The 26988-nt window shown below is 39.2% G+C and overlaps 1 protein-coding gene across 1 annotated transcript in view; it reads left to right on the top strand.

Moving 5' to 3' along the window:
* Positions 1-26988, top strand: part of LOC126267833 (dynein regulatory complex subunit 4-like) — a 128143-nt gene that overhangs the window by 41955 nt on the left and 59200 nt on the right. The window contains exon 4 of the mRNA XM_049973137.1: positions 8601-8687. Within this exon, the coding sequence (XP_049829094.1) occupies positions 8601-8687 (87 nt within the window). The remainder of the gene's footprint in view (positions 1-8600; positions 8688-26988) is intronic.

The following is a 26988-nucleotide window of genomic DNA, read 5'->3' as shown; positions in this document are numbered from 1 at the left end:
GATAGTTTGGCAATGAATCTGGTTTATATGTATCTTGAACAATAATAACAAGGTAGCTGAGATTCAGTTACTGTACATTGATAGTCATTAAATATAAAAAAAAATTGATGATGTGTAATGTGCATTCAAATTAGAGAAGCTGTGGATAGGATTTGGTTGTGAATGGGTGTGGAGGAAAGGATTAGAAGTGACTGGTGGATGAAATCATAAAATTTGATGGGAAATGGTAAGATAATGTAATAGGTAACTACTGAAATGTAGAAGGAATAGGTCAGAATAACAGTGAAGAAATATGTGTAATGAGTGATACTTATAGGAATGTTATGAGATGGAGAGAAATAGTGAAGTGCAGAAGGGATAGATGATGTTTGTTAATGAGGAAAGAGATAAAATAAGATGAGCAGTAGTTCGGAGAGGATTATAATACAAAGTAAAATGGAGAAAAAAAAGTTAAAAAGAAAGTTAGAGAATATTATACATGGGAGATGTTAGCGACCTTACCATTTTGTAATCAGAAGGATTAATTAGAGTTTAGTAAAGGTTGAAAGGGGAGCACTAAGAGTGAAGGTTTTGAGGAATTAGAAAGCAATGTGGAAAGTGTTGATCAGTATGGTATGGCACATCATAAAACCTTGTAGGAATTGAGTTAATGGGAAACATGAGAAATCCACACAGCAATAAGAAATTCCAAAAGGGTAACAGATAATGTACCTAAATTTATCAGAGTTGTTAAATTACCCACTAATACATACATTTGCACTCTTGCTGTTCCCAGAGGAAATAAATTGCAGTGTAAATGGTGTAAAGATTTGATTATGAACTGTAAGTGAGAAGTGTTTGAAGAATAAATTTGTATACTAGTATATAAAATTTTGTTTGAAACCACATAGTTATTTTGTAATGGAAGAGTAAATTGATTGGAAATACAACATGTTTGATGATGTGATGAGTCGAGTAGTTACCAGCTTTAAGCAATAGGATGTGAGTTGTTATAGTAAACTGGAGTAACTTCTTAAGGATATAAGACAAAAGGAAAAAAATTACATGTAGTGACAAATAATAAAGAAAACGATTAATTGAGTACATATAAGTATGTGTGGCTGAACTGGTACTCAGTGGTGTAGAGCCAGAAATTCTTCCAAAGACACTCAAATGTGTGTGACGATAAGCAGTGTATACTATAGTTAAGGATCTAGCAACGTTAGTCAACAGAGTATTCTATAAGTTTATTGTGATTATTTGTCATCTTAGAATTTTTTGTTTTTGTGCTGTAACTTGCATCTCTTGGTGTTAATTTTTACTATTTGAAATATTCATTAGTCAAATTGATTTGCTTGATTGATGTTAGCACTCTAAGAATTGTGTAAAATACATATACTTCTTTACTTGTTTATTTCTAAGAGTAAACAAAAACATGACGCTGTATCATCGGCTTTGTCAATATAAAGCAAAACATCTCAATTTGCCCAATTTTACCTGTTCTTATAGGATCGGCTACCTTACTCATTAATTTACTACATATTATTTCCAATAGCAGTAAACAGGTATCGCCGTTATATTTTAATTGTTTTCAAAAGCATGTTATTATTATTATGACCGACCAAATCATAATAAATCATGCAGCATGCATTTTTAACAATAGCTTTACACTTGCCCAGCCTTTATTCATGCAATATTATATATATCTAAAAACAAAGATGATGTAACTTACAAATGAAAGTGCTGGTATGTTGATAGATACACAAACACACAAACAAAATTCAAGCTTTTGCAACCGACAGTTGCTTCATCAGGAAAGAGGGAAGGAGAAGGAAATACAAAAGGATGTGGGTTTTAAGGGAGAGGGTAAGGAGCCTCACTGCGATGGAGCACTTCATTTCACACCGATCACCTGCCACCCTACCTAAAACCTCTTTCCTCATTACCTTAGCCACCTTCATCCTGACCCACAACTTCCTCACTTTCGAAGGCCAGACATACCAACAATTAAAGGGAACAGCCATGGGTACCAGGATGGCCGCCTCATACGCCAACCTATTTATGGGTTGCTTAGAGGAAGCCTTCTTGTTTACCCAGGCCTGCCAACCCAAAGTTTGGTACAGATTTATTGATGACATCTTCATGATCTGGACTCACAGTGAAGAAGAACTCCAGAATTTCCTCTCTAACCTCAACTCCTTTGGTTCCATCAGATTCATCTGGTCCTACTCCAAATCCCATGCGACTTTCCTTGACGTTGACCTCCATCTGTCCAATGGCTAGCTTCACACATCTGTCCACATCAAACCCACCAAAAAGCAACAGTACCTCCATTATTACAGCAGCCACCCATTCCATATCAAACAGTCCCTTCCCTAGAACCTTGGCCTTCATGGCAAACGGATCTGCTCCAGTCCTGAATCCCTGAACCATTACATCAACAACCTGAAAACGGCTTTTTCATCCTGCAACTACCCTCCCGACCTGATACAGAAGCAAATATCCAGAGCCACTTCCTCATCCCCTCAAACCCAGAACTTCCCACAGAAGAGTCCCAAAAGTGCCCCACTTGTGACAGGATACTTTCCGGGACTGGATCAGACTTTGAATGTGGCTCTCCAGCAGGGATACGGTTTCCTCAAATCCTGCCCTGAAATGAGATCTATCCTTCATGAAATCCTCTCCATTCCACCAAGAATGTCTTTCCGCTGTCCACCTAACCTTCTTAACCTCTTGGTTCATCCCTATGAAATCCCCAAAACCTGTCCCATGCCCCCCTCCCCCCAACCAGCTACTCAAGTCCTGTAATGCAGAAGATGTACGCGATCAAAGAATCAAAGGCAAAGCCACGTGTGAAAGCACCCACATGATTTACCAACTGACCTGCCTACACTGTGAAGCTTTCTATGTGGGAATGACCAGCAACAAACTGTCCATTCGCATGAATGGACACAGGCAGACAGTGTTTGTTGGTAATGAGGATCACACTGTGGCTAAACATGCCTTGGTGCACAGCCAGCACATCTTAGCACAGTGTTACACCGTCCGGGTTATCTGGATACTTCCCACTAACATAAACCTATCAGAACTCCGGAGATGGGAACTTGCCCTTCAATATATCCTCTCTTCCCCTTACCCACCAGGTCTCAACCTCCACTAATTTCAAGTTGCCACCGCTCATACCTCACCTCTCATTCAACAACATCTTTGCCTCTGTAATTCCGCCTCAACTGACATCTCTGCCCAAACTCTTTGCCTTTACATATGTCTGCTTGTGTCTGTATATGTACGGATGGATATGTGTGTGTGTGTGCAAGTGTTTACCTGTCCTTTCTCCCCCTAAGGTAAGTCATTCTGCTCTCGGGATTGGAATGACTCCTTACCCTCTCCCTTAAAACCCGCATCCTTTCATCTTTCCCTCTCCTTCCCTCTTTCCTGAGAAGCAACTGTGGGTTGCGAAAGCTTGAATTTTGTGTGTGTGTTTGTGTGTCTATCAATATACCAACGTTTTCATTTCGTAGATTACATCATCTTTGTTTTTAGATATATTTTTCCCACGTGGAATGTTTCCCTCTATTATATTCATATCAATTATATATATACATACACAGACAGTACCGAAAGATCGATCTCTCTACCGTAACCAATAGAGGCAAATATGCTATTCAAGTTCCGTTACATCTATCTTGACTTTTATTGTTACATGGCCCCCCAGACTGTAATGTCTTGAAGTGGGTTCCAGGCAGAACAGGCTTATTTGTTGTGCACTGTGACATGAGAGGGTATTTGTTTTGGTGAATCCACTCACTCTCAGATTCACTCAACAAGTCAGTACATACATTCTACAGTATTTAAGTTGAGTTAATGGGCACAGACAAAATGCCCTTAACTAAATTCCACATTTGTTTATAGGTCATCTTAGAAACACTTCACACTAATCACTTCATATTCACTCAGTTCTTCAATCGACTATGCAAGGCAGGGATCACAGCCGGGTTCTACGATTGGCATCCTAGGTCACAACCCTTATCAGGCCACTTGTTTAACCAGAGAGGATTTGGTCCTCTACTTTTCCTCTTAATTCCACTTTTAAAGCATCCATCCTTACTGTTTGGTGTGAGGATAAATCGTATTTCAGCATTGTCATTGTCGCTGATACCAAGAAGGTATCTCATGGAAATCTTTGGTACTTTCTTTAATTTTCTTAGTAAGTTAGTATAACTATGTATTTATCCACGAGTGCTTTTATTTAGTCCATGCTGTATGTAGCCTTGGTATCATTCAGTGTTTCTTGAATCTATATTTCGTTCATATTGATATTACTTCTTCAGGTCTATGTGAGGGAACAAGCCTTGAATTACATCAATATCACAATCTGCCAGGAGATAGCTCCCTTCATGGGGTATTTTCATTATTTTGTATGGACCTGTATATAAATATTGCATTTCTTATTCAGTCTTTTCCTGGTTGATGCTTTTGGGCGATTTCTCAATAAAATTTCTTCCCCTACATCATATGTGACTACTTTCTTAACCTTTTTATCAAAGCAGGTTTTTCTCAATTGTGCTTGATGCTTCAGGTTTTCATTGACCTTCTTCACCATATCTTCTTTCTTCATAATTTTTTGTCTATCGCAGGTAATTTCTTCATCCATTCTGGCACAATACTTTCATCAAATACTGTTTAGTTAGGTGAATAACCTGTCGATAAATGAGGTAAGTCATTATACACTTTCTCAAATTCATAAATCCATTCGATCCATTTATAATGTTGTTTGGGTATGTATGTCCATAAAAATTGGTTCAACTCTCAGTAGAATCTTGCAATTGAATTTCTACAAGGGTAAAATCTTGAGATGTAAATGTGCTGGATTCCTTGTTCTTTCATAGTGTCTCTCCATACTTTGCTTGTATAATAAGCGATGTTGTCTGTCAAAATCATTATAGGTTTGCCAAGCTCAGTTATATAGTCGTTGATAAATTTGCATAACATGGGTCAAACGAGGAGATTTTTCAAAGGATATAATTTCACATATTTTGAAAAGAGATCATAGAAAGCCAAAATATATTTTAACCGTCCAAGTGTCATCTAGGTTTTAAGTTGTAAGACATTTGCAGGGGCAGATGTGGACTCTGACCACAATCTTTTGGTTGTGAACTGTAGATTAAAACTGAAGAAACTGTAAAAAGGTGAGAATTTAAGGAGATGGGACCTGGATAAACTGAAAGAAGCAGAGGTTGTACAGAGTTTCAGGGAGAGCAGAAGGGAACAATTAACAGGAATGGGAGAAAGAAATACAGTAGAAGAAGAATGGGTGGCTCTGAGGGATGAAGTAGTGAAGGCACCAGAGGATCAGGTAGGTAAAAAGACAAGGGCTAATAGAAATCCTTGGGTAACAGAAGGAATATTTAACTTAATTCATGAAGAGAGCAAAAATATAAATGCAGTAAATGAAGCAGGCAAAAAGGAACACAAACATCTCAAAAATTAGATCGACAGGAAGTGCAAAATGGATAAGCAGGGATAGCTAGAGGACAAATGTAAGGATGTAGACGCTTATCTCATGAGGGGTAAGATAGATACTGCCTACAGGAAAATTAAAGAGGCCTTTGGAGAAAAGAGAACCACTTGTATGAGTATAAAGAGCGCAGATGGAAACCCAGTTCTAAGGAAAGAAGGGAAAGCAGAAAGGTGGAAGGAGTATATAGAGGGTCTATACAAGGGCGATGTACTTTAGGACAATATTATGGAAATGGAAGAGGATGTAGATGAATATGAAATGGGAGATATGATACTGCGCAAAGAGTTTGACAGAGCACTGAAAGACCTGAGTCGCAACAAGGCCCCTGGAGCAAACAACATCCTGAAAAAACTCTACCATATAATGAGCAAGATGTATGAGACAGGAGAAATACCCTCAGGCTTCAAGAAGAATATAATAATTTCAATCCCAAAGAAAGCAGGTGTTGATAGATGTGAAAATTACTGAACTGTCAGTTTAATAAGTCATGGCTGCAAAATACTAACATGATTTCTTTACAGATGAATGGAAAAACTGGTAGAAGCTGACCTTGGGGAAGATCAGTTTGGATTCCATAGAAATGTTGGAACACGTGAGGCAATACTGACCTTACGACTGATCCTAGAAGAAAAATTAAGGAAAGGCAAACCTACATTTCTAGCATTTGTAGACTTAGAGAAAGCTTTTGACAATGTTGACTGGAATACTCTCTTTCAAATTCTAAAGGTGGCAGGGGTAAAATACAAGGAGCGAAAGGCTATTTACAATTTGTACAGAAACCAGATGGCAGTTATAAGAGTGAGGGGCATGAAAGGGAAGCAGTGGTTGGGAAAGGAGTGAGACAAGGTTGTAGCCTGTCCCCGATGTTATTCAATCTGTATATTGAGCAAGCAGTAAAGGAAACAAAAGAAAAATTCGGAGTAGGTATTAAAATCCAGGAAGAACAAATAAAAACTTTCAGGTTCGCCGATGACATTGTAATTCTGTCAGAGACAGCAAAGGACTTGGAAGGGCATTTGAACGGAATGGACTGTGTCTTGAAAAGAGAATATAAGATGAACATCAACAAAAGCAAAACAAGGATTATGGAATGTAGTTGAATTACGTCAGGTGATGCTGAGGGAATTAGATTAGGAAATGAGACACTTAAAGTAGTAAAGGAGTTTTGCTATTTGGGGAGCAAAATAACTGATGGTGCTTGAAGTAGAGAGGATATAAAACATAGACTGGCAATGGCAAGGAAAGCGTTTCTGAAGAAGAGAAATTTGTTAACATCGAGTATAGATTTAAGTGTCAGGGAGTCGTTTCTGAAAGTATTTGTATGGAGTGTAGCCTTGTATGGAAGTGAAACATGGACGATAAATAGTTTAGACAAGAAGAGGATAGAAACTTTCGAAATGTGGTGCTACAGAAGAATGCTGAAGATTAGATTGGTAAATTACGTAACTAAGGAGGAGGTACTGAATCGAATTGGGGAGAAGAGGAGTTTGTGGCACAACTTGACTAGAAGAGGGGATCAGTTGGTAGGATATGTTCTGAGGCATCAAGGGATCACCAATTTAGTATTGGAGGGCAGGTGGAGGGTCAAAATCGTATAGGGAGATGAAGAGATGAATACACTAAGCAGATTCAGAAGGACGTAGGCTGCAGTAGGTACTGGGAGATGAAGAAGCTTGCACAGGATAGAGTAGCATGGAGAGCTGCATCAAACCAGTCTCAGGACTGAAGACCACAACAACAACAACAATATATTCATGATGATTGAGACTGCAGTATGGGATCCCACAAAACTGGAGACCAATGACAGAGTTCATCCTCATAAGAGAAGGAACAGAAAACAGTTGTGGCACATTTCACATAGACTTCAGGTTTTTGAAAAAGGATCTAAATACTATGGTATAAAGTTGCCAAGGGACTTTAAAAACCTCACAACTGAGAACATGTTCCCTGAATCCCTAAAAAAGTTTTTAATAGAAGAATTCTGTAGTGTGGCTGAGTGCATGAACAGTGTGGTTGAGTACATGAGCAGACAGTGAGAAGACATCCTTAATGTGACTGAAAAATGTTGCGTACAATATTAAGAGAAACTAGAAATACAAATGAGTGTTAGGAACTAAACTAAAATTAAAAATACCCATGTACAACATAAGATTCATAAAAAATGTACTTTTATCTCTGGTGTAAATTGTTTAAATTATGTACATACTGTGTTTGTTTCTACTGTGTAATCTGTTAAATGTACACTGTCTAGATGTAAGCAAAATGGAGTTTCTATATTACAAGTACACACCTGTATGAAAGTTAATTTGTAGGACCAATAAAAATTATAGTCATATTCACATGGATGCATTGAACACCTGTCGTATTTATGTCAATTTCATTTCTGATAGTAACACAGAAGGGTGGTGGGGGTCAGGGAGGCAGGGAAGCAGTGATTTCAGCATATTACATAATATAGTTAGGAAAATGCATAGACTGAGCAAGTGACAGAAAGCTAAGCTGAGAGACGTGTGAAGAATTATTACTAACAATGGTAAAAAGCACCATCTGCCAGCCATTATACAGTGGTTCATAGATTATGTGCATAGATATACAGATATGTTGATGTAGTAAGGATTTCTTTTGAATAAATGGCACCTGTAAATCACAGTTTGATTCAGAATAATCAAGGACGTTTCATATCAGTGCACACTCCACTGCAGAGTGAAAATCTCATTCTGGAAACATCCCCCAGGCTGTGGCTAAGCCATGTCTCCGCAATATCCTTTCTTTCAGGAGTGCTAGTTCTGCAAGGTTTGCAGGAGAGCTTCTGTAAAGTTTGGAAGGTAGGAGACGAGCTACTGGCAGAAGTAAAGCTGTGAGTACCGCATGTCAGTCATGCTTTGGTAGCTCAGTTGGTAGAGCACATGCCCACGAAAGGCAAAGGTCCCGAGTTCGAGTCTCGGTCGGGCACACAGTTTTAATCAGCCAGGAAGTTTAAAGTAGTTTACTATTTGAATTGTCATGTCAAAATATATTACCAGAGTTTTATAATTGCTTTAAATTTTACACAGAATATGCTGCCAATCACACCATTAAGTAAAAAGCTTCTCTTTTACAGAACACCAGTATATGTCTGGCAAAATATTCAGAAGAAAAGACCAGTCTTCTGCGACAGCACAACACGCTTGAGAATGAGTTTGAGAAGGTAAATTTAATAAAAATTATGACAATAGTTGATTTATGTTGCTGAATATTATACTGTGGAGTCCTTCTTGTTTTATCAGAAATTCTTCACATGTGTGCGAACAATAAGTATCAAAATGATCTGATCGTTTCCAGAAAATCATATACCAGTATCAAACCTAATGCTCAAAACAAATATAATTAGATTATATTAGATTAAATACATTTTACGTTCCATCCTGGATTTTCAATTGTTTGATTAAATATACTTTTTGTTTCATAGAGCCACTGTGAGGAGCTCTTCTAGGATGTAGTGGTTGTTATAAAACAAAAATATGTAGGCAGTATCTAAAAAAAGAACAATTTTTTTCTCATTATGTGAAATTGTGAAGATAACCACAACATTGGCATTTTTATCATTAATTACATTGTTTTGTACATCTTTTGGGTTACAATCTGGTTGAGCATTAAGTTTTTCTGCTCTAATTTTACAGTGGAATTTAATTTGCCAGTGCAGTCAGTGGTTTCTTTGTTCTGAATACTATTATGCAAGGCTTTGGATTTTAATTCAGTCTTTATAGCACTGACCTTCGGGTTTTTTTTATCAGTTCCTTTGTCCATCCCATTATCTAGTTCAAGTTTTGGTTGTGATACTCAATTATTACACTTTCAGTTACAGTGATTCCATCTTCACTGTATCAACACACTTCTTGTTAGAAATGTTGCAAAGCAGGCTGAACTTGAAACACAACATTAATAAAATTTAAATCAAAAGTGTATTTCTAGGAAATGGAACTGCCCTTTTGCAGGTTCAACCATCAGATTATAAATAAAATTTAGGAATCAGTATGTTATACACTATTCTTATAACATGTGTGTAATTAAAGTAATAATTGAAGAGTGTGTTTTTGCATTACTTTGGATACAGAAATAAGGTCAAGAACTGGAAAGCCTCTTACATAAACTGTTTTTTTGTCAAATGTGTTTTCTGTAATCCTATCCAGTTTGTGTGGTTCACAATTTCAGAAAATGGTAATTTGATTCTTAATTATGAGATTACTTTTATTGCTAGTATATTCTGTGAATCCTGATTTAGTAATGAACATTATAAATATCAAATATTTTGGAATGTGATTTCAGGAACTGATGTGAAACTGATATTGTGAAAAATTTAGTTAATGTCGTGAATGTAGATTAGTAACCTGAAAGCCAGAAACAGTCATGTTTGAGTGTAAAGGCAATTGCAATAATATACTCAAGTGGCATCAAGAATGGTCATATTAGTGGTCACTCACAAAATATGTGTTCAATACACCACGTGCATATCAGAATGTGCATCAGTCATGGCATTGTAACTTTATTATATTGTTTCCTTGTCTGCTATATTACAGTATGACAAGTTGCTCACATGGCCTAATTAGTAAAAATGACCATGCATGAAAAGTGGCAGATCCAGTTTTGACTACTGCCTATTACAAAACTTTAATCATCAATACTGAACCTAAATTAAGTGAAAATCATGTAAAATATGACTAAAAACAGCACTAAGAGAGATAGATTATCAATAAAGGAGTATTCAGGTTGTCCAGTTGTTTCACTTATGGATTTATGTCGTTTGGTGCAAGTACCTCAGATTGAAATGGAATGTTTCCTATGCCACCCTCTGTATCAGCTTTCGCAGAATAATGTCATAACTGTACTAGAAATTTATAACCAGTATTGTAAAAGTATTGGTGGGCACAGATGTAATTGTTCTAACATGCACTGTCATAAGATTTGTATTTCAGACGTTACCAATATCTCATTGACAAGAGAAGTATAGGCAGCATAGTGGACTGGCAGCATAATTTATGACATGTTAACATCAGTATTGAAGTTAACAACAGTTATGTGCCTTAGTACCTCTTAAATTAACAGTATGGCAGACTACTATGATTTTATAATGAATTACTTAATGGCAAGCAGTGCCAACTAAAATAACATGCAAGAAAATTATTTACAAGGACTGCTGGCTAAAGTGATCTAGATGGGTCCTTAGCAGATGGAGATGAGGTAAAACGAGGCATCTAATAGGAGTAACACAACTCAATGTAAAAAGAAAGTAGGAAGAAAAAATATGTGGAAATTCTTTTGGGTTTTAGCCCACGAAAAATACCCTTGATACTGTAAGACTTGATATATTTCGTTTCAGTAAGGACACATGTCCACATTACAGCATGTCATACAGTGAACTGAATAAGCAAGATGGCACAGGCTGTTAGGTTAAAGATCTCGCAATGGCAGAGATATGTTGTTTGCACTTGTTGATGCCAAACAATTGCCCCCCCCCCCCCCTCCAACCACCACCCCCCGCCCTAGTGCGGACCATGGTTTGAGTGCAACGGAAGTGGGGCGTGTCCGGCAACGAAAGCAACGAGGGCAGTGGCAGTGATGTGATTGGGATGTTCTTCTCCATAGGTTGTTATGGCAGGAGCCACACTGGGAATTCAATATAAAACTCCTGTAGGTAGTTTGCTTGGACAAGGCGTTGGCCAGCATGTGGGGGTGGACCACTGTGTGGAGGGACTGTGTCCCCCACGTGTTTGGCTGGCAGCATCCAAACTACAAATCTCCCTAGGGGGGTCACTATTGCTCAAAGGATCATGTGGTCAATCCCTTGCAGGAGCAGGTGGAAGCTGTAAATCAACTGATGAACTGGGTCCCTGTTCAGGTGGGGCAAGTTGTCTTGCAACAGGATGAAGATGTGGTTGTCATAAATGAGAATGGTAATGTCCTCTACATGTTCAGATGGGATGTTGGTTTGCAAAACCACTAGAGGGGTTAGCAGGGAGGAGGTAGAGAGAGGGAGTGAGAACCCAAGGAACAGCATTGATGATGACGCAGGCAAATGCTCTGGTGAGGGCTGTAGCATCAACTCTGAGGGGTCATAGCTTGAGCACGAGTCCTCACTGTATGACTTGCTGTAATGTAGACATTTTGTGAAATATATTGAGTCTTACAGTATTAAGTGTGTTTTCCTTGGGCTTCAACCCAAAAGGAATCCCCACAGTGGTCCCATGTCAGAGTCACCACTGTGGGTTGTAGCCCAAGGAAAACACACTTAATACTGTAAGACTGGATATATTTCATATAAGCAAGTACAAACATCCACATTACAGCAAGTCATACTGTGAACTGAATAAGTAAGATGGTCCGGGCTGTTAGGTTAAGGAGTCAAAGATCTTACCATGGCAGAGATATGTCGTTTGTAGTTGTTGATGCCACAAATACGAGGGTTGGAACTTAAATAGTGGCAACTATTTATTCACAACTGATACAAAAGAGTTACATGTTTGCACTTGTTACTGTCTATCAAAGTAGTCACCAGCATTGTGTAGAACCCATTGCCAGCAGTGTGGGAGGTGTAGGATAGCATTAGCAGAGCCTGTTCTGTTGATGGTGGGAATGTATGGTCTAAAGTTATGGTGATTATCATATACGGCTGTGATGGTTTTATCATAATGCATTATGTTCCTCCACGGCAGACCATCAGTGCCCAGTATTACTGCTCATTTTTTGAGCATCACCTGCGACCAGCTTTGCAAAAGAAGTGGCAACATTTTCTGCGCAACCCACCCATCAGTTTGCACGACAATGCACTGGCACATATAATGCAAGCTGTGGCTGCTCTGTTCAGTCTATGGGACTGGGAAGTACTGTACCATCCACCATACTCCCCAGACTTAAGTCCTTGTGACTTTGATTTGATTCAGAAGATGAAGGAAGCACATCATGGCATTTGCTTCAGAACTGTTCCAGAGATTTGATAGGCGGTAGACCACACCATTCACACTATCAAGAGAACGGGCTCTGCTAATGGTATACTACTCCTTCCACATCACTGGCAATGGTTTCTATACAACACTGGTGACTAATTTGAAGGACAGTAACAGATGCAAACATGTAACTCTTTTGTATCAGTTGTGAATAAATGGTTGCCACTATTTAAGTTCCAACGTCTATAGAAGAAGGAGGTACAGTTTTTAAACATGATGCTGTACCCTAATGTATGTTGTATGGTAGGAAACAGGGTAGGTGAACAAAGGAAGGAGGACCTATGCCTGTGTTAAGGTAGGTTACCATCTCTGTAGAAAGAGAGAAAAGTATGATGAAATAGAAGAAATTTTTCTGAGGAAAGAAGTATGTGATGCTGGTGAAGTAGAGGAAATACTTTTGCAGAAAGAAGGATGTAATGTGATTTCAGTAAGAATTACGTATTGGTATTTTTGAGACTGACTCCAATGTCATGTGGAAGGAAACTTGCCAGAGTGGTAAAAGACTGAAAATGTGCTTGTAAAGAAAAGTATTAAATATAGGAAGATTGTCTGAGTTTGTATAGTAAAAATAATAGATGACTCTAAGAAACATGTGTTACAACACAAATGTCATAGGAAAATGTAAGATTTGTAAGTACTCCAAACCCAGTTCTACCTATATTGTGATTAAGAAAAAACTGTAAAATGTTACGAAAGGCTAATAACAGCCAGAATCTATTGTTTTCTCATGAAATCTACATGTTTTGAAAAGTCTTTCACATACTCATGCTTGTAAGAGTATTATCATAACTTTATTGCAGTGCCATTAAGCATAAAATATTCCAATGATAAGGCAGTGTTAGGTGAAAGGAGTACAAGCACATTAAAATAATTATACTGTAGTGGACTTTAAGGTTTGAATATTCATCATATTAAGAAAATATTGAGTGCAAATGTAAAGGCACATTCTTTCAATTAAAAGTATGATGTGATTACTACCATATTGTTAATCGTGATGAAATACCCAAAAGCACAACATGAGAAGCACATTACTCTACTTACAAGATAATGGTTATTAACTTTATAATGGATTAGTAATTAAAGAGACTTATCAAAAGATTTTATTGATACCATAAAATGATTTAAAAGTGGTAGAATCTTGAGAGGTGGATGAGGAAAAGTAGCTTTATTTACAACAAGACTGCTTTATTTACGACAAGACTATTAATCTAAGTGAGATGATATGTGGAGTTACATACTGTAACATTGCAGAATTGGATGGCACATAGAGAGTCATAGAGTATTTTATGAACCATGGATCTCGATACCAATGATGCATATAGTACTTATTCATTGTGAACACCAATTAAATTTGTTTATTCAGGTCTTTATTGCTATTCCAACTTTAATTGGTTTCATATCACATATTTAAATAGTTCTAATGTCAAATTCAAAATTAACAGCCTCAGTTGTGGAGTTACCTAGATTTACCTACGTTTCAATTGGGATAACCCAACCTTCTTCAGAATTACACTTACTAATGTTTGTCCATAATGGAGATTGTCAAACTAAAAATACAAATACACCAAGTGTCATCATATTTTAAAAACTTAACTGAAGCTGCCTCAGCTCCACTTCCCGACCGCGATGCGGCAGCCACGAGTGTTGTACTGGACAAGTGCTTGTGCACTTTGCAGCATTGGCACGCGATGAAAGCACGTGCCCATTGCTGGCAGTCCTTGTTGACATTTCTCCACAGAAAGCGCTCCACTACAAGGCGGGCAGACCCACGAACACCGGTGTGGGCTAAATTATGCAATACGTTGAAGACAGCTCGACAGAGTGTGGTTGGGATGAGGGGGTGTAACGTGCCAGTACTGTTGTCACACCAGATTTCACCAGAAATGCCAGGGATGGTGGTGCGGATGAAGTGTAGTGAAGAGGTAGAGTCTGAAATCAGTTTTTGTGTTTCCCCTTCGGCAGGTTGGAGGTTAGGCAGTTCAGAGAGGTCTAACAGCAAATGAACAGCATCCACTTGCCAAAGGAAATCAGCAACTATATTGTCAGCACCCTTTATGTGTCTGACATCGGTGGTGAACTAAGATGTGATGGCCATGTATCTGAAGCGGTGAGGTTTGTAATGGCTGCAGCCAGAGGTTTGTGGTCCATTAAAAGATAGAAAGGGCATCCCTCAATGTCAGTCTTAAAATGATTGACCGATTTTTGGACCACGAGCAACACCCTGTCAAATGCGGAATATTTCTGTTGTGCATTGGTGAGCTTGCGCGAGAAAAATTGCAGAGGCAAAGTTTGCCCATCAATTGTCTGGCTATCGCTCGTGTCTGTGGTGATGAAAAGCTGAGCATTGGGATTAGGAAGCACAATAGTGCAGTCTGGTGAGAAGATTTGTGATGGCAGTGAAAGAGTCTGTCATAGCAGTGGTCTATGGAATGGGCCAAGATCCAGAGGTGTTGGTGCCTACCAAGGAGTCCGTCAGGGGAGCCTGAATCTCTGCAGACCTGAAAACCAAGAAAAGTGACAGTGGGTTGATGTATCTGCAATTTGTCCTGGTTGGTCTCAATGCCTGCTGCTGCGAAAGTGTTCATATCAGTATGCACATGTCAAATTTTGTCCTCCATGGAGGAGCTGAACACAAGAATGTCATCAAGATACGCAAAGCAGAATTTTAGGTCGAATAACACTTTGTTGATGAAGCATTGCCAGGTGTGGGTTGCTTTTTTCAGACTGAAGGGCATGAATCAAAACTGAAATAACCTGATTGGTGTGGTGATTGCTGTCTTCTTGATATCTTCAGGTGCCATGGGGATCTGGTGGTAGACCCATTTGCAATCAATGACAGAGAACATGGTTGCACCTGTGAGGGAACTGGTATAGTCGGCAATGTTGGGTATGGGGTAGGTGTCCATAATTGTTCATGCATTTAGTTGACGGTAGTCTCCGCACATGCACCAAGACCCATCTTTGTTGGGTGTCATATGTATGGGTGTAGACCAGCTGCTGGCAGAGGTTTCAGTAGTCCAGAAATCTGATTTTTAAGGTGGGAGAGGCACTCGGGACAAAGTCGACATGGTTTACTGGAGATCGGAGGACCTGGTGTGAGGCGAAGTTTGTGAACCGTGCCATTGGTGATGACAGAAATGTTGCCAGCAGCACGGGAGGTGGTTTCTTTACAATGTGTGGAGGCCGGGGCAGGCGTGGCATGGTCGTGGTGTTCGGAGCCACTCCATGGATCTGATGGGAGCTGAGGCGGCAAAGTGTCCCAGGAGTCAATGCGACAAGACGGCCACTTGCTCAGAGCAGTGGCTCCATGGTAGGGTGAGCTCTGTAGAGCTCGTGAGCCATTAGTGAGTCCATTGTCTGAGGGTGCGGCCTGTGGCAGCACGGTCACAGGTGAAATGCTTGGCATGAGTGCACTGTTTGTGTTGTCAGTGGTGGTCGCACAGTGGCATGCAGGAGCCGAAGTTGCATAGTTTGAGGTGCTGTTCGCGAGGGGTGGGGTAGGAGCCGTCAATTCGGGAACATGTGACGCTCATCACACATGCACACTTATGTCCAGCCGAGTATCAAACGCTGCTGTGTTAGGAGGGTGTGGCCCTGCGGCACTGTCAGTACATGTTATGGCAGTATTGATAGCACAGTTGCGAGGGCTAGTGGGAGGTAAACACACAGAGGCTCGATTGCTGGGACTGCAAGCAGATTTAGCGCACTTACTGACCTTGCTTCATCCTTGCTGTAATGGCTGTAATTACTTTGCTGCATCGGAGAGCTGGAGCTGAGTTTCATGGAGCTGGAGGGAGAGCTCGAAGTTTTCCTTGTGTAAGCAAGCAACGTTTTAAAGCTTGACAAGGCACTTGTGCATTGTTTCTTGTAATGTCATCAACAGAGGTGACCATGTACGGATGAGATGAGCCCGGACCAATGTGTCACGGGGGTGTTTGCTCAATGGAGCACAGGGGAAGTGAGTCTTGGAAGGTAATGAAACATGGTGTTTCGCACTAGGTCCGGTGAAAGTTTGCGATGTCACAAGAAGTCAATGCCTAGTATAGGTTCATCAATTTCGCACACTAAAAAAGTCCACTCAAGTTTGCACTTTGTGGAGAGTGAGATGATGTGGGAAGTTGAACAGGAGCATTGTAGTTTAGTTGAATTCATGGCCTGCAGTGAAGTATGATGAGAGCAGATGTTCAACGATGCTAAAGACGTAGGCAGCAACGAAACGTCGACACCTGTGTCCACTACGAATAATCCGGTTGTTCCCAGACAGAATGGAACACTGGTGGGGGGGGGGAGGGGCGGGGTGCCTGTCATGTTGTTGTGTGCAGGAGGCGGCAGCCAGACGTACCTGCAATTGGCATGGCATTTGGGAAGTAGCAGGGTGGTCTGCAGCTTCATGCCATCTCACCAAACCGTGTGTGGAAGTAACAGCACGGGTAGTGTGGTTGCATTTCCTACAGAACGTTGATTGCCAGTGGTGATGGCTGAGGTTCGGTGTTAGCAGCAGTCTTGGTTGCAGGAGGGGGTGTGACGTGGATGAAGCCGGTGACATCCCAGTAGCTTGTTTACTGCTACCCGGACCGAGCGGAATGGTCGGTACAGTGTGGCCCTGGCCATGTCAGGCTGCAGGATGATGAGCCTGAACCCGAGACGTGTCAGGTAGGCAGTGCCTGGCAAAATAGAGCAGTGATGCATCATGTAGCTTGTCAGCAATCTGACCAGTTGGCGAGCAGAGCTGTGTCAGAGAGTAGATCAGTGCTGACCAGGGCATGTAGCTGTCTCCAGAGCTGGGGAGGTTTGTCATTGCCAAGTTGCTCAACGTGGAGCACTTGCCATATTGCTGCCTCAGTTGAGTGTGCAAGCTGATGTAGAACTGTCTTTTTGGCTAGAGTGTACCCGGTAGATGAGTCTGGGGTGTCGACCAGGTCAGCAATCACGTCCTCCTGGTCGTGCAGGTGGGTGATGAGGCACAGAAACCTGGTTGACTCGTCAAGTTTGTAATGGTCAAACACTTCATCCACAACTTTGAACCAGGTTGTAGCTATGCCAGGATTAAACGGCGGCACCGTCATTAAGTGTTGTAGAATGTTCGGAAGAACAGGTTGAATTGAGTATGTCAGGGTGCTGCCTGAAATGAGCTTTTGTTTATGTAGTATTCCAGGAGAGTGTGCCTGCAGGGCATGTGGCAATGATGGCTGTTCGGGTGGCAGCATGAAGGTGACACATTGTGGTTGAGCGCGATCCGTCACAACGCGGAAGGCCGATGCAGGTGAGACACCGTAATGTGTGGATTGCGGTTGCGGAAGCTCAACACATTGCGGGTGTGTTTGGATTGATGCATCTCAGAAGACTGATGTGGATGAGGCACCAAGATGTGACGGGAACAGCAGCGGAAGCTTGACTGGAGCCGACATGTTGGCGACAGATGAGAAAAAGTTCAATGTTTGAGAATGCATGTTAGTCTGCGGAAAGCTTGATGTATGATCAGAGCTGGGACCACCTGTGTTGCGCGGAGACTGCGGAGGTGTGGGCTGTCCAGAAGAACAGTGTGGGAAATGATGTCGAACGTGGGATGGAATGTGTGAATGTTCACTGCTCATAGTCACTCCATTCAAAATGGTGTGCAGATAAGGTGAATGTTGTGGCACAAAACACTGAGGCATAGCAGTGGGATGGAGGTGGAGGTCAGGCACAGATAACAAGTTATTGTTCCTGTTGCAGGCTGAGGTATTGAAGTAGGAAGGCATGTGCTGATGCTGAACCGAGGCAGGCGCGGGAGTAGTCGGATGCTGAGGAGGTTGACCTATGAACGAAGCAGTTCCAGCCACATGGCAGGTACCCGTGTGGTACTGCATGGATTGCAGCATGGCAAATCATTCTTCTGGCAGCGGTAGGTTGTCCAATGAAGCATTTGCAGAAATCCCGGTATTGGTCACACACTGCACGGAGGTCCATAAGAGTTAACTGCACAGTCGATGAGGGAGGGCACATGTGGTGGGACCAAAGGCTTTTGATAGCTGGAGTCATGCACACTCCTAACCTCACATCCAGTGAAATCGGTGTAAACGTTGAATGAGAGGCATCATGTTGCAGTCCTGGCAAGTGTACATCGCCGGAACCCGATGCATGTCGATCACAAAGTCCAGCGATAGGCACTGGGCCGAAGTCATTGTTCAAATGCTGTGTCGATGTAATACACCCAAATATAACCAATGCGGAGGTCATGGACACAGTAAAATAGTGAAAATGGAAGACATTAAACTTGGGGTCACCGGTGAGGGTGATGTTTGGGTTAGTTACACCAAACAACCCCCATTTAGCATTAGTTCATTTATTCAGCCAAACACGAGCAAGGCTCACAAAGAACTGGACATGGCAGAAGCAGCCAAAGATAATCTTTGCTTAGTTCAAATATGGATGCATTGATGTTGGTGTTGATTTCATCGGTGCCACACTGTAATTGAAATGTTGATGATTGCACCCCCTAAATGAACTAAGACTTGTGGCATCAAATGGTGCATTAAATGTCCTAAACGGGTATGTTTCACATCAGTACCCCCTTGAAAAGTGTTGAACATCACTATAAAGTGCAAAACTATTCCAGGAAATACAAAACAGAGAATTGGTAAAAGTGCAAATATTAACATCTGAGAACTCCCCATGCGAGTGCATCACCTCCTTTTCGAATGCTGCTCAACGTCTGCTGCTTTTACCTGCAGAATCTTAGGCTTACAATTAAAGACAAGGAGATGGTAGTCACAGGGGTCCAGGATGCTGGCAATAGTCTCACCTGACTCACCGAACCACCATTTTCAGGAAGTTGTCACCTTACTTGATAATTTCAACTCTGCATGCACATTTCACTGATGATGGCTGCAAGGCCATCTCCACTACTACCTCACCCCCTTTGGAGGGCCAGCTCGTCGTGGACCCAACCACTGCCCAAGTACAGGAGGATACATCTCCCCACATCTTCCTCCCATACTCAGCTGCACAGGCCACACTATCCACCTTGCAACCACTCATTTCCATGACTATCATCTCTACACCCTGCAACAGACCACCCTTGTCAGTGCTTCTGCTGCCCTTTTGTCACCGTACACTATACTCCAAACTACAAGGAGAGGGCAGAGGGGGGGGGGGGGGAGGATGGGGGGGGCTGTCAGAACATTACCCTTGATGGTCAGAGATGATGACTTGCAGTTTTACCTCTGACAGTTGGTGGATGCAGTTCAGTTCGCTCTGTAACTCAAGCATCTTACATCACGTTTTCTTGTATATAAAGAGTGTCTACAAAATAAAGTGTGTTGGATACTTTGTACCATTGTGTTGTCTATCATTCACTATATTTACTAACCCAACTTCCATGCCTTTATAATATCAATGTGCCTTCTTTCACACAGTAGCAAGTAACTGTCTCTCCTTGCATATCATCAGTCATTTTGTCCAGAAAAACTCACAGAAACCATATAACTTTATATTTACTTACATAGAACAATATATTTTGTTATAAGTGACTCACAATGCAATAAAAGAAAAAAATATAAGGTAGAGAACATACAAAAAATAAATACAGACAAAAGGAAATTCAGTATCAGTTACAGAAAACGATAATACCTTCCCTAGTAGTGTTGATATTTTTCATTCTAAACAATTACATATCCTCAATTTATGTATCACTGTTGTAATTATTATTTCCATCTTTAGCGTAATAATTATCAGTCCCATATTTTTTTGCAGTAACATGTGCTATGGTCTCTAATACAATTACACATGTTATATTCACTTTAATAATCCAGTAATAATATTCCATCTACCCTTTCTTTCATGTACATAATGCATCTTTAATGGAAATACACTAATGAAACAATAGTATACCATCACAATAGTACTATGACCTGTGCTATTCAATTAGTGTTATTGATTCAATGAAATTCCATCTGGCCTCACCCTTTATAACATATCTTTTTATTGTCAGTCACTATTAATAAGTGAGCTAATACAAATAACAGTGAAGTGCCACATTAGTGCAATGATATGTGCTGTACAAAGTGTCAACAAATCACTTATATGTCATCAAGTCTTTCATTCTACAAAATAATATGCTTTTTCATCATCAGTTATTACCAATAAGTTTGCTAATTTAAAATAACAGTATAGTGTCACATTAGTGCAATGTTATGAGCTATACAAGATTTCCTTAAGAGTTAAAGTAAACTGGTTATGTGATAATAACATGGTATTTACATAGAATATGTGCATCCAATATCCTACAGATTGAGTAAAGAGAGTATGTAAGTTAAAGTATTGTATCAGTCTTGCTCATTCTGTGGAGCACATACAACATCTTCACCTATGTTGCAAATTTTCACTGTGTAGGTTAATTTATAAATTTTCAAGCTTAATAAGAATGAGCAAAAGTCAGAATTATTGAAGTACTAATGGAAAGTATGGAAGTATTTTCAGAGGAACCAGGGAGAGTGATATGATTTGAGTGTAGGTTGAATATAAAACTGCGTGAACCTTTTTATAGGAAATCTTTTGAGATCTCAATATCCAGAAGAAAAGCCATAGTTGAGGAATTGGATAGTATGGAGAGATTAGAAGTGACAGAAACAACTAGTAGCAACTATAATAACCCCGTCATGTGTGCTGGAAAGAAAGATGGTGGAATGGGAATACTGTTTGATGCAAGGAAGCTGAATAATATTATTGAATGAGAATGTGACAAACATGATAGTTTGGATAAAATAATTTAAATTTTTAATAGTATTAAGTATTTGACTGCCAGGTACTCGGAGGTCCTGTTAGGTAAGGAACACAGGAGGTATAATGCTTTCTTGTTTGGTGGAAAATGCTACCATTATTGTGTAGTGCCATTTGGATTAAATATATCTGTATCCACATTCATAGTGTTAGGAAAAGATCTGCTCACTGAAAGTACAGTCTATGTGGATAGTATTTTAATAGCTGCCATGACTCACAAGTAACTTTGTATATTATTAGGGGAAGTGTCCTAAGTTTTGTCGAAAAGTGGATTTACTTTGAGGTTAAAAAAATCTGAGTTTGTTAGAAGTGAGATTATGTTTGTGGGATACTTGATATCAAGTGAAGACCCAGGAAAGACCCAGAGAAAATGAGGGCTATAAAAGAATTCCCAGTTCCAAAGTGTAGGACAGCTGAAATCAATTTCATAGATATCATAGAATCTGACTTTTGTACCACAGATAAAGTACCTGTTGGAAGTCTTGCTGAGGACAATTCTGAAGCTAATATACTCCATGAACTTGAAATCAAGGATATTTTGCAGCTCATCAGAGAATGTAAAAACAAAAAATCTGATGGCTGGAATGAAATTTCTCCATTTTTACTTAAACAGTGCGAAAACAATATAGCATATCCTTTATGCAGCTAAGAAATAGTGTCTTAAAAGAAGGCGTGTTTCCTGACATACTAAAATTAGCCATTGTTAAACCTCTCTACAAAAAAGGTGTTAAACAACTAGTAGAAAATTACAGACCACTCACTTTAACTTTCATTTTTAGCAAGTTAAGTGAAAAAATAATTCCGAAATATATGCTAGAGCATTATAATAAGCACAACATCCAGGGAGATTTTCAGCATGGTATCACAAGTGGTCATAGCACCATGACTACAACACTTCAGTTTATGCTGAAAGCTCTTGACAAAATTGATGAAGGAATGCAAGTAGCTGGAGTTTTCGAAGACTAAGGCTTTTGATAGGGTTGATCATAAGGTATTTCTGTCAAAACTGGCCAGAGATGGCATAAGTGGAAAACTATTGCACCTCATCACATCATATTTAAAAAACAGAAGACAGTATACCTCAATCTCACACAAGAATGGAGAAACATTAAAAATTTATACATCAAGGGAGAGGAGTATTAATTCTGGTGTGCCTCAGGGATCGATAATTGGTCCCTCCTTTTTATATGTTATGTTAATGACTTCCCAAAGATAGTAAAAAATGATACCTTCATTACAAAGTATGCAAATGACACTTCAGGCCTTTGTTGGGGAAATGATATTCTTAATCTTGGCATAGGGGTAAAAACATTTATAGATATTGCAAAGGAAAAGTTTGAAAATGACAATCTAAAAGTCAACTAACAAAAAACAAATATAATCCCCTTCAATGTTGGTAATTTGCAAACTTGTATTGATTCTCAAGATAGTAATATTTTAGGGAAAGTCTGCAGTGAGTGTAAATTCATAGGTATATGTATAGATGGCAAACTACTATGGACACAACAAATTGACAATGTATTTGCAAGGAAATCATCTAGCTTATATGTTTTAAGAAGAATAGCTCCATATGTCAATACCCAAACAATGAGGATGATGTATTTTGTTTAATACATCCATTTCTAGCATATGCTCTTGCATTCTGGGGCGGGGCTTCCAGAACTCATGTAGTCCGAGTATTTAAACTCCAGAAAAGAGCCTTGAGAATATTAGGCAAAAAAGATGCTAGAACATCACATAAGGGATAGTTTACAGAATTTAAAAATCTGACTATCTATTCAATGTATATGATTGAAACAATAGTATTAACTGTAGAAGATAAGAAATATACTTCTCATAAAGCAGAAATTCATGATCACAATACTAGACAAGTACAAAATTACCATATGATACACAGAAGACTGAAAAAAAAATTGCAAACAGTCCATATATTAATGGAGCAAAATACTTCAATTCACTGCCAAATGAACTGAAGGTAATAACCGGAAGACCTTAAAAAACCATCTAAAATCGTTTCTCATCAGCAGTGCTTCTATAGCCAACTGTAGAAACTAAAATCTAAAGTATTATTATGTCAAATAGTTTGGACTACATGGTTGCAGGTTCGAATCCTGCCTCGGGCATGGATGTCTGTGGTGTCCTTAGGTTAGTTAGGTTTAAGTAGTTCTTAGTTCTACAGGATTGATGACCACAAATGTTAAGTCCCATAGTGCTCATAGCCATTTGAACCATTTTGTAATTACATGTTTCACACAAATAAATTGCAAAAATTTTGATGATTAGATAAAGTCTTTGTTTGGACAGAAGAACATCAGGCAGCATCTGTCCAACTTAAAGCTAAACTGAGTGAGGAAAGCATTTTCAGTCATCCAGGTTTAGGACTTCGATTTTGCTAAAGACACGCAGCAGTACCTATTGCTTAGGAGCACATCTATTTCAGATATGGAACAAAGTTGGGGAAGAGGAAAGGAAATCTATAGCATCTGCCAGTAGAAAGTTAAATAAATGTGAGTGCAACTAACTATATCAGAAAGAGAGGTGTTAATAATTATATGGGCATTTAAGAAGTGTCACAACTTCTTAGGGGGACATAGAGAGGTAATATATACTGATCATCAGGCAGTGACATTCCTACTGAAATGTAAACTTCTACACGACATGTTAACAACATGGGTATTATATTTACAACAATTTGATTTTGAAATACAGTTTCTAAAGGGTGAACAAAATGTTGTATCAGATGCATTGTCAAGGTTACCAAGAGGTATGGAAGACGTTGAGGATGGTTTAGGAATTGAAGTGTGTAAAAGGATGTATTACATAAAAGGAGTTAAGCCACTGAAGGAATCAAAAGTATCCATAGATACTGAGAAGGAAACAGAATAATGATCAATTTCTGTAATTGGTAATATCTGAACTTAGTAAGAAGGGAAATGATAAAGTATCCCAATATTACCATATTTTTAATGGCATACTTCCAGAAGGAAAGATGAGACAACATGTATTGAGGGTGTGCTGGCCTGCTGGACGTGTTATCACTTTAATTGATCATATGCATGAGATTTATGGGCACTGTGGAAGTAGAAAGAGTGTAGAAAAGCTAATGGAATCAGTATGTTTTAATAAGATGGCCAGGGCAGTACATGAGTGAAGAAAGACCTGAGATTTATATCGAAAAGCTAATGTGGCCAACCAAAAGAGTAGGGAACCCATGCAACCTATATTGTCCAATGATGTGTTAGAATTAGTTGCTTTGGATTTCTTTGGTCCATTACCAAGAACAACAGGAGGTTCCTGTTACATTTTAATAGCAGTGGATGTGTTCTCTAAATTTATCAGATTGTACCCCTTGAGAAAAGCCACTGGACATGCAGTAAGCTATAAGATGATCAAGGACTATTTTATACAAGCAGACAAACCTAAAGCCATTTTAGTGGATAACAGATCCTATTTATCTCCAAGAAATGGAAAAGTGGTATTCAAAATCAGGGACTAGAGTTAAAATACTTAGCAGCTTGCCATTTGGAAAACAGTCCAACTGAATCATCATATGAAAGTAATATGTAGGCTGTTCCAGACGTTCTGTGCTGATAAACACAGTACTTGAAGAAAATAAGTGTCTGAGATGGAGAATGTGTTTAAACGTTTAGGTTGTGAGAATACTGGGTTTACTCCCATTGAAAGAATGAAGGGAATGAGAGAGCCAAATACCATTGAGGAGAATATTCTAATACCAGCTAGCAAGGGCATGTGTATGGATGAAAAGAAAAAGTTGGTTAGAGAGCATTTAGAAAAGCAAATGATTAGAAGTAAGAATAGGTATGATGGATAGGCTAGAATGATCAAAATTCAAATACGTAACCTGGTTTTGGTGAAATCACATGAAAAATCTAAAGAAATTACTGTTGATGTTTCCTTATTTTTCCACTTATCTAAAGGACCTTTTAAAGAGGTGGTGAATATACCACACCTCAATGCTATGTATTTGGTGTAGATATAAGTACAGAAAGAACTAGGTAAATAATAAGGTTAGTTTGAAGCTGTGGTGGCATTGATTATGATAGTAATAATGATTTAATAGTTAATATTTTGTTTACTCAACTGTACTGATAAATACTTGAAAGCAAACCAATATTAAATTTTCTTAGTTTCAGATTCCTAAAACAAGATTTAAAGGAAAACGTGGTTTAGGTTATCGTAATGTGATCTTTTGTGTAACATTTAGTGTGTAAAAATGTTAGATGAATTATTTCTTTTTGACTGATAATGGTGAATTTAAAATCAGAACATTGCGCAAACAACTACTCAAACACATGACGTAACAATTATACACTGGTCTATGGCATTCTATGTTGTGTCGTTCTTGGACAAGCCATGATGAAATGGAGGGGCATGTGTAATGACACAAGTATACATCACACAGTGGAGGAATTTTTCCATTTAATTTCATAGCAGTTATTAGTAATTCTCTGTTGTAACTTAAAAAATATGATCAGTAGCTGAGCAGATGTAAAAACCTGTATAAAGCAAGCAATGAGTTTATAGAGCACTGAGGGAACATATGCCATCTAACGGTAGCATGGTAACATAAGGCAGCTCGCCATAGTAAGTTGCTGCCACCAGCCTGTGAACTATGCCAATAATAATCTCTAACTGTGTTTTAAATGTATAGCTGTAAATAATGTTTTTTGTATTAATCTATATATTGTTAAGTAGATATTAGTTTTGGAAGTATTATGAACCTCTGTAATTAAAGCTGTAATGAGCCATTGCTTTAGGCTTAATTTAAAATCTAAAGGGGCTTCACTGTGGAAGGGTAAGGCAGCAAAAATGTTGTGACAGAAAATTCCAGAACAGTACTCTCTGTGTGTTGGAAGGGTTGTGAGGTAGTATGTGGTGCACTGCCCATGTACTGTGTGGTGATTAAATGGAGTACAATTGTTGTTAAATGGCCTCGGATGGACAGGAAATTATAGCTACACATAATTCTACAGTATTAAGCAGCTATTTGTCAACCAAGCAGAAGTGGCAAGGTTGTTATGAGGGCCAGTGGGAAGTCATTTTTTGCTGTGAATGAGGCAGACACTATGTTGCAGCATTACCCACTTTATTGGTCAAATATTACGATGGGAATTATGACTTGGATGCCACATTGTAAAAGCTACTAAACCACACATCAGTAGAAAAATCTCATCAATGGATGCAATAACTTTCTCAACACCACAAAATGACTGAAGTATATATTTTTATGGTGAAGATCTGTATATTCAATTTTTCATAGTGATGGGCATATTGTAAAAGTCATGATTCATCACCTTCTTGTTTACATTAAATAATACAAGTTTAGTGCTTGACAGCAACAAGATTTATCACAGTGTTGTAATGTCAGTGGATGTTTAGAGTGTCTTTTCACATAATGTGATATTTAATTAGCAACATTTGCAGATCATAAGCTGGTTTTATGTAGGCCTATAAAATGTGCTTAAAATTATTATTGCCATATTAAGCAAAGCATCAGATTGTGTACAAAGTACCAACTATTTTCTTAACGATGTAAATAAAACAGAAAGAAACTTCCACATGGGAAAAATATATTAAAAATAAAGATTCCAAGACTTACCAAGCGGGAAAGCGCCGGCAGACAGGCACATGAACAAAACACACAAACACACACACAGAATTACGAGCTTTCGCAACTGGCAGTTGCTTCGTCAGGAAGGAAGGAAGGAAGGAGAGGGAAAAATGAAA

This window comes from Schistocerca gregaria, chromosome 4 (assembly GCF_023897955.1).
Source record: "Schistocerca gregaria isolate iqSchGreg1 chromosome 4, iqSchGreg1.2, whole genome shotgun sequence".
NCBI lineage: Eukaryota > Metazoa > Arthropoda > Insecta > Orthoptera > Acrididae > Schistocerca > Schistocerca gregaria.
The sequence above is the reverse complement of the archived record's forward strand: the minus strand, read 5'-3'. Positions and strand labels throughout refer to the sequence as shown.